The 8,503-nt window shown below is 43.6% G+C and overlaps 1 protein-coding gene across 1 annotated transcript; it reads right to left on the bottom strand.

The window, feature by feature from the left end:
* Nucleotides 1-512: 512 nt before the first annotated feature.
* Nucleotides 513-5,344, bottom strand: PIM1 (Pim-1 proto-oncogene, serine/threonine kinase). The gene is made up of 6 exons (XM_015419448.1): nucleotides 5,116-5,344; nucleotides 4,897-5,003; nucleotides 4,654-4,704; nucleotides 4,137-4,503; nucleotides 2,242-2,418; nucleotides 513-1,795 (listed from the first exon to the last, which is right to left on the bottom strand). The coding sequence occupies exons 1-6, from the start codon at nucleotides 5,195-5,197 to the stop codon at nucleotides 1,638-1,640; spliced, it is 942 nt and encodes a 313-aa protein (XP_015274934.1). The 5' UTR covers nucleotides 5,198-5,344; the 3' UTR covers nucleotides 513-1,637.
* Nucleotides 5,345-8,503: the final 3,159 nt, after the last annotated feature.

Raw genomic sequence — 8,503 nt, 5'->3', positions numbered from 1 at the left:
GATGTTGGTAAAAGAATGAATGGTTGAATTTTTCATGTCTCCCTGATCATGATCTAAAGCATGACCCACCTTTTGGTTAGAAGCATCAGTAATCCAAGTTCTATGCCAGATTTTATGCAGTAATGTAAACATTCACATTTTATGCAATTTATGCATGGCACTATTAATTGTACTTGAAGCTTGTTAATCAATCATGCCTCCATTTGTGGAATCAATTGTATTAATCACTTTCCATGACATACCTTGAATGTTTAATAAGTGAGTACACGAGAGTGAGAGCAGACAGAGACTCAAAGTCTCTGGGAAAATCATGTACTTGCATCTCCCAAGAACATAACTGCTAGTTCTCAAGTTAAACAAAAGCATGATGGCTTTTCAAAACATGATAGTGTTAACAGTGGCATTTGACTGCTTGCAATAATTTTTAAAAATCTGAGACCTGAGTAAATCAAGTGATTCCATTTTTTATTTAAAACTGCATTATAAAAAAAATAGCATTTCTGAATTCCCTGTACAGTATTAGCTATTAACAAAACGAGCAGACTACACACCAAATTACTTATACAAGCTTGACAGTGTTGAAGTCCAGGGTATTTTGCCCCAAATTTCATTAAATGAATATTATATACACATGCATGGCACCAGCCCTTCCCTACCAATACTTGTGGAAGCATGTCTCAAAATTCAGGGAGGCTGAACAGCCACACAGAAGGATATATTTACAAACAGCTGAGAGGTGGTCAAGCTGCTTCATATAGTGGCAAGACATCAGAGCAAAACAGGCAGGAGATATGACCTGGGGGCTGGGGAAGGAGGGCTAGGGGGGCAATGTAACAGAAAACCAGAACAGCAGCTGTAGGAGTGAGGTGTAGACTATAAGCCCACATGATTCATAAATAAAATAAATAAAAGTTATCCAAGTTAGGACATTTCATTTTAAAAAACCCTGGAAATAAATTAAAAAAACAGAAGTAAAAACATTATAAACTACAATCTTCTGTACAATAAGCTTTGTTCCTGTATTCTGTACAAAATTACAGTTCAGTGGGGTTGCATTGTTTGTGCACTTGAGGATGTCCCGGCTTTTGAGAGGCGACAAAAGCCAACTCAGAGTTCATAATGGGCAACCATCAGCTAGGGTTTGCCAATGTATCACACAAAGCCTCTTTTGATGAAGTTCTGTTTAAAAGGTGGAACAAAAACAAAACCCAGATGAATCTTGAGACAGCAGCAGTGAAGGAGCTTTCAAGTATTTCCCCCCCAGCACAGCTCAGTTTGCAACTGAAGGCACTCAGAACATGGTGACACAGTGAAGACAGGCAGCCAATCCAAATCAATACTATCCCTCCCTGCTCCCATACCCAGATTTCCCCCACTTAAACATCTGCTCTCTCTCTCTCTCTGCTCCACTCGTTTCTTATTCTAGGATTCGATTCAGCAGGTTATGGACACTCAGTGACTTGTCTAAGTCACCTAGTGGCAAGGAGATTTGCAATTCCACACAGTAAGAGATTTCTTCAGGCTTGGAAAAGTTTCCAGGCAGGCTGGATCTGGAATGAGATGAATGCAGTCCCTGTAAAAATTCCCACTCAGTAGGGCAGAACTTTGTTTTGCGCCCAAACAGATGAAATACTCTGCTATTTGTTAGACTCTTGAATTAGACTGTGCAAATGGATCTCAGCTGTTTCCTGAGGCAGGAGGACATCTTGCATCCAAGAATGGTTCAGAATATCTTCAAAAGATGGCCTGTCAGAAGGCCTCAGAGCCAAACACCACTTAATAAGATGCTGGCATTCTGGAAAAGAAAGCATAAAATTAGCACAAAGGAATCTGCAAAACTAGAAGAGGCACAGTGCACATCTCTCAAAATGTATGTTTGAAAGAAACTGCTACACTAACAACTCATACATAGTATATGTTTACAAAGGACTTGGATATGGAAACCCTACAACAGTTATTGATTGGAGGGACCACTGTTAGCCAGCTACCAAGTTCAAATCCTGGAGTACAGCTTGTATAGCTGAGATGCATGCTAAATTACAGCAGCAGCAGCATGTAATACAAACTGTTTTCTTAAGAGAACAGATAAGCCTCTGCAACAAGTGCTCTCTGGATAACGTGCTGAATGCCTGAAGTGACAATGCACACTGTGTACATTGTGTACAATGTGACCCAACGTTCCATCCAGATCTCACCATCCCTTCTGTTGCCCCCTATTAAATAAAGGTGGCAAACACTTACCTGGAGAAACCCTTTGCCGAAAATAGACCTGACCCCTTAAGATCTCCTCATCATGTTCGAAGGGGATATCACCACAGACCATGTCATACAGTAATACACCAAGTGACCAGACAGCTGCAGATCTGCCATGGTACCTGTGGTAGCGGATCCATTCTGGGGGACTGTATACCCGAGTCCCTGAAAAAAGGAAAATTAGATCTGATCATTAAGAGAATTAAAAGATCCTACAGAATTCTGGTAGTGATATGCTTAATCCATGCCTTAATTTTAGCACAAGGGCTTGATCAGGATTTAGATAATCCCTCCTAGCCTTAGTAGTGCCTGGACACTGACACAAGGAACAGAAAAATAACCTGGCTTTCAGCTGCACTAACGCTGTATGTATCATTAAAAAAAAGTTTTAAAGTCACGTTTTCCACTGAAGCAGCTTGCCTGATTAGTCTCCATGCTTATGTTATCATTATGGAGAGTCCCTAAACATTAAAGTTGGTAGAGAGAAAAGATAATTCTCTTCTCAAAGTTGCCTTAATTTAAAAAAAAAAAAAACCCTCTCTCCTCAAAGGAAAATAAGAACTATGCAATCACCAAGTTATCCTATTTAAGAGGTCAACAAAGATGTATTCTGGAGCATTACAGGAGAGGTTTGGTACCCTTGTGTACACTGCAATTATGAGGTGCTCAGATTGCACCATACTTGCACTACTGCAAGAAGAAGCTCTTGGCATTGATACACTCTCTGCCTTTACTGGTAGTATCTGATTCCCCTACACACACACAGGAAACAGGGATACTGAGGTCAGGGCTGCTCAGTCTGGTTTCCAGCCACGTGACTCTTGTTTACAAACTTTGGGTTGTAAAAAAATACTTCTTGATCCACCAGGGGGCACCACCAGACAGGAAAACTATGTCAGAAAGAGGGCAACATGGGGAGGAGCAAACCCATCCCTGGTCATTAACCGTTAAATTAAAAACAAAACAAAAAATGCAACACAGCAGCTAATGTCATTCGGGAACACAGATGCAGAAAAGAAACTAACCAAAAGCCAGCCATGATTTTTGAAAATCAACGGTTCTCACAGAAAGTCAGTTAGCCATGCAAGCAGCTTAGTTTTTTCCCCTAGAAATATTTAGCATTTATCAGCAGCTCACATTTCTGCCCTGTAACACTTTTAAAATATTTGAACTACTCCTCTTCCTAACACTAAAACAACAGACTACTTGTCTCATGTGCTTGTATGCTTCTTAGTAGGAAAGAAAACTGAGCCGACTGTAAGCAGATCTACTCCAGATTACATTTCACAACATTCATGCCATGACGAAAAACAACTTTCCAGTTAAGATGAATAATTTAGCAAGATGAAAGGGGCAGCAGTTTTTCTGAACAATTACTATCTCCACCACCCCCTGAACTCAGATATCACTGAGAGGCCAAAGCCCAGTATTCTCTCTTCCATCTACCAAATTTGGAGAGAAAAACACCAAACCAAGAACCTTGCACCACATTACGTCTTGCCTTGTCTAGGATAAAAACCAAACTCATACAGTAACACCTAGGTGAATGAGTGACCACTACCTCAAACATTTGTAACAGACCTACTCTCTTAACTTCCTTATTTCTATGCACACCGTAGAAAAAACCCTGCAGATCCAGAGTAGAATTATTAATTTGACTACAGCAGTCATTAATGAGACTTAAATCTCTTCCCAGAAAGCAGGATGAATGTAGGCAAAAAGGATAAATGTCTTTCACAAGCAAATCTACGAAGTCCTATAAACCAGATGAAGAACATGTTCCATTGCTGGGCAGTTACTGAGCACTCAAAGGCAAGGAACACACTGTTTCAGAAAGGAAATTCTCTGGCTCAGAGGGACATATGGAAATTGACAAGACTCACCATCAAAGTCAGTGTACACTGTGTCCTTGAGCAGTGCTCCAGATCCAAAGTCTATAAGTTTTAGCTCTCCACTGCTCAAATCAATCAGAATATTCTCATCCTTGATATCCCGGTGGAGCACCCCACAGCTGTGGCAATGCCTTACTGCTTCCAAAATCTGACAGAAAAAACTGCGGGCCAAATCCTCAGGCAAAGCACCTCGCTCTGTGATGAAGTCAAAGAGATCCTGCACAGGGTCCGGGCGTTCCAAAACCAAGATGAAACTGTCTGGCCTCTCAAACCAATCCAGAAGCCGGATCACCCCTCGAAATCCTGAGCTGACTTTTTTCAGGAGCAAAATCTCCATGGGTACTCTTGTTCCACCAGGCTGAGCAGAGAAGATGAGAGGGAAGGGCAGGGAAAATAAAAATGGTCCATGAATACAAGAGCAACATAATCTATGCAGCCTAGAACTCAGTGCACCACTGACTGCAGAAACCCAGAGGTCACTCAGGAATTTTTACCCCCATCTACTTACCAGCTCTCCCCAGTCTGAAACGCGGTCACGGGACACATGCTTGATGGCCACCTGCAAACACACCACAACAAAAAAAAGAGACTCAGTGCCAGCACCGGTAACTACAGACACTGAATAAAAGAGAAGAACAGAAAGATAAGAGGGGCGTTGGAGGGGATTTGTTAGGAGAAAGCCTAAAGAGAGCACTGGGGAGTGCTGGAAGCACGCTTCACCCGAAATCTGGGTAGCAATCTAAACACTCACCGGAGCGCCATCCGCTAGCCGGGTGCCCGAGTAGACAGAGCCGAAGCCCCCACTGCCTAGCAGCGGGCCCACTTGGTACAGCTTCTCCAGGGGTTCCTTTTCCTTTCCTGCAAAACGAAGGAGGGGGGGGGGTCAGCTCCAAGAACACCCTCAGGCCCCTCCTCGCATCATTCCCGCCGCCCCCCGGCTGATCCCTCCCCGGGCAGCAGCCTCGCTGACCTGGCAGCGGCTTGACTGGGTGCAGATCCCCGCCGGGCGCCGAGCACAGGTGGGCCAATGAGTTGATCTTGGACAGCAGCATCCCCGCCCCGTCCGCGTGTTCCAGGCAGGCCGGGACCGGCGGCGGCTGGGGTGAGGCTGCCGGGCTGGAGTCTTGGCGCGGGCGGGAGCTGCAGGCGGGGTCGTGCCGGGCCAGGCTGCTCCCTCCCGTGTGGCGCGACGGCCCCGGCTTCAGCCGCCTGTAGTAAAGTGGGAGGGAGCAAAGCCAGGGCGGAGCCGGGGAGAGCCGGCGGGCAGGTCTCCAGCAGGCGCGGGTTCCGCCCACTGGCGCGGCCCCGGCCAATCGCTGATGCTGTTGGCAACCCGCGCTGGGCCTCTCCGTCAGAATGGGCTGCTGAGGAGACTCGACGTGGCGGGAAGGAAAAGGCGCCAAAGAACGAGGGGGAAGGGAGGAGGGGCGAGAATGGGAATCCGGAGAATGGAGAGGAGGGGGCTGAGGGAGTCTGGCGGGAAAAAGGAGAAGACAATGGGTAGACGGGCGCTCAGGAGGGCCGCTGCGCAGGGGCCGACGTGGAATGCTGGCTATGCCGAAGGCGGCGGCTGCTCAGACGGCTCGCCGGGGTGCATTGCTGCCTTCGACAAGTGTCTTTTTTCAAACAAACAAACAAAATCCGCTGCCAGTCCTTGGGGCTGCCACAGCCTCTGTCTTCAGCCTTTGACAGCAGCGTGCTCAGCTTCAGGCAGGTGCGCTTTCCTCCATCGCTGCATCATCAGGCTGGGGAAAGCACTTCTGTTCTGCGATCGCCGTTTTGAGATCAGGGGCCATGGGGGAGGGGGGCTGCCTGGGAAAGCAGCTTTGTGAGCCCCATCTATCTCAGGCACCAGGTTCACTCATCATCCGGCTAGTATAATCAGCCTTTCCCCCCCTGACAGTGCCTTCAACTGCTGCGCAGCAGGCAAAAATCTAACTGGTGTCGTTTCCTCACTGTTTCAAGTTAGGTTAGGGTTACTTATAGCCCCATCCTAGGAACACTTTCCTGGGGGTAAGCCCCATTGAATAGACCAGAGTAGGATTCTGAATAGACCTGCTTAGGATGGCAGTTAGTCTTGGTTTCATTTATAAGAGCCCTACAGAATCTGGGCTGTCTTGGTCCAGTGCTTCTCAGACCCTTTTGGGTTAGGACCCAACAGTGAGACTGGGAGGAGGGAGAGGAGACTGCATGGCAATTTTGGGGCTGGCTGTGCATACAGGGCCGGCTCTATCACTAGGCCAGCTAGTGTCTGGCCTAGAGCGCACCGGCCCTCGGGGGCGCAATTTTGGGGCTGGCTGTGCATAATGTAAGAAATAGCCATGAAATAAAACCTGTTGCTCAGAAGTGCTACATTTATAAATAGTAAATGTGAAAAAGAAAACATAAACTTGTCCACTCTTAACTGACATGAGATTCCTGCATTTTATGCTGCAGTAGGGGAAAGTATTGTGGATTTATTTTGCAGTCCTAAGTCCTTTTAGGATCAAACTTCCTCTTTTTTGGAAGGGATCTTCAATATGTGCTTAGGTAGTACCTGACAAGCTGAGTTTATGTATGGGCCTCTGGAGTAAAAAGTGCAAAATGGGAGCAGAGATGGATTAAATGATTAAAGCAAATGTGTATGGTAGTCAGTTAGGTGATGAGGTCTATGTGAACATGCAAACCAGACAAGTTCTTGAGTATTAAAATATAATCTGATACTGGCTGTATATTCCACAGGATGGGAATGACTCTGTACTTTTAAATTTATTTAATTAATTTCTATCCCGTGCTCCCTGCAAACAGGCTTAGGGTGGGTTATGAAAAATTATGACAATGATCACATTAAAATTCTAAAAACAGCGATTAAAATCACAAAAACAGTAAAGATGGCATTATCCTGGATTTGTTTAAGATATTATTGACATTCACAAATCCATTTATAAGGGAGAGGAAAAGACTAAACAACAGGAGATAAAAAAAATAGTGGAAAACTTTTATAAAAATTTATATAATGAAACGGATATATCAGAAAATAAAATTTCTGAATATTTAGACAAATGGGAAAAGAAAAAAATTAATAAACAGCAGGTAACACAATTAAATGAACCCTTCACGATGTGTGAAATAACTGAAGCTATTAAAACCGGGAAGAAAAGGAAAACACCAGGGCCGGATGGAATTCCAACGGAATTCTACCAAAAATTCGAGGACCAACTAGCAGAACCATTCAAAAACAAGCTGCAAAGCATAGCTAAAGCAAAGAAAATCCCAGCTTCATGGAGTGAAGCAAGTATTACATTGATTTATAAGCCAGGCTCCAAGGAATCAGAAATAAAGAATTACAGACCAATCTCCCTACTTAATGCAGACTATAAACGCTTTACAAAAATTTTGGCAAGCAGATTAAAAAGAGTCCTAGTACAAACCATCCACACAGACCAATCGGGATTTCTACCAAAAAGGAAAATTCAAAACAACATAAGAAATGTGATAAACATTCTGGAACATTATGAACAACATCCTGGAAATCCAGTGTCAATTATGCTGTTGGACGCTGAAAAAGCGTTCGACAATGTAAATTGGAAATTCATGTTACAAAAATTTAAAAAATGGGAGTGTGGAGAAAACTTCCTCACATGGTTGCAAACGATATATTCATCCCAATATGCCAAGGTAATAGTCAATGGAGAACTTACAAATAGTATACAAATACAAAAAGGTACAAGGCAGGGATGTCCATTATCACCCTTATTATTCATATTTGCGTTAGAAACCCTAACAGATAGAATTAGAGAAAACGACCACATAAGAGGCTTGAAGGTGGGAGGTGAAACATTTAAACTTCAAGCGTTTGCGGACGATTTAATATTTATAACAGAAGAACCGGAAAGATCTCTGATATGCCTAATTGAGGAAATACAAGAATTTGGCAAAGAAGCTGAGTTAAAAATTAATTTTCAAAAAACAAAAATAATAACAAAAAATTGTGAGGAAAGCTTAATACAAAAGATTTAAAAAGTTACGGAAATGGACATAGCCAAGAAAGTAAAGTACTTAGGAATTTGGCTGACGAATAACACCTCAACTCTATTTGCGAAGACTTGGCAATGGGTTGGCACGCATACCTTTGGTATGGTAAAGAAAAAATCCACTCAAATCTCCATACACATATAATTAGACGGGCGTTGATTAAAGTTTAGAACGAAGTAAAGAAAAAAAATTATCCAAAGCTACCATTATGGATATCACCTCTAGAGGCTTTCACATTACCGACCCTAGTAACTGCGAGGAAGAAGGAAATATATGGCAACCTGCTCACAAAAGAGATGCTTTTGAAAACAGATAAAATGTTAGAAGAACAAGGAGTGGTATTG

This window comes from Gekko japonicus, unplaced genomic scaffold (genome assembly GCF_001447785.1).
Source record: "Gekko japonicus isolate JY-2015 unplaced genomic scaffold, Gekko_japonicus_V1.1 scaffold591, whole genome shotgun sequence".
In the NCBI taxonomy this organism is placed as follows: domain Eukaryota; kingdom Metazoa; phylum Chordata; class Lepidosauria; order Squamata; family Gekkonidae; genus Gekko; species Gekko japonicus.
This window is presented reverse-complemented; position numbering and strand designations above follow the sequence as displayed.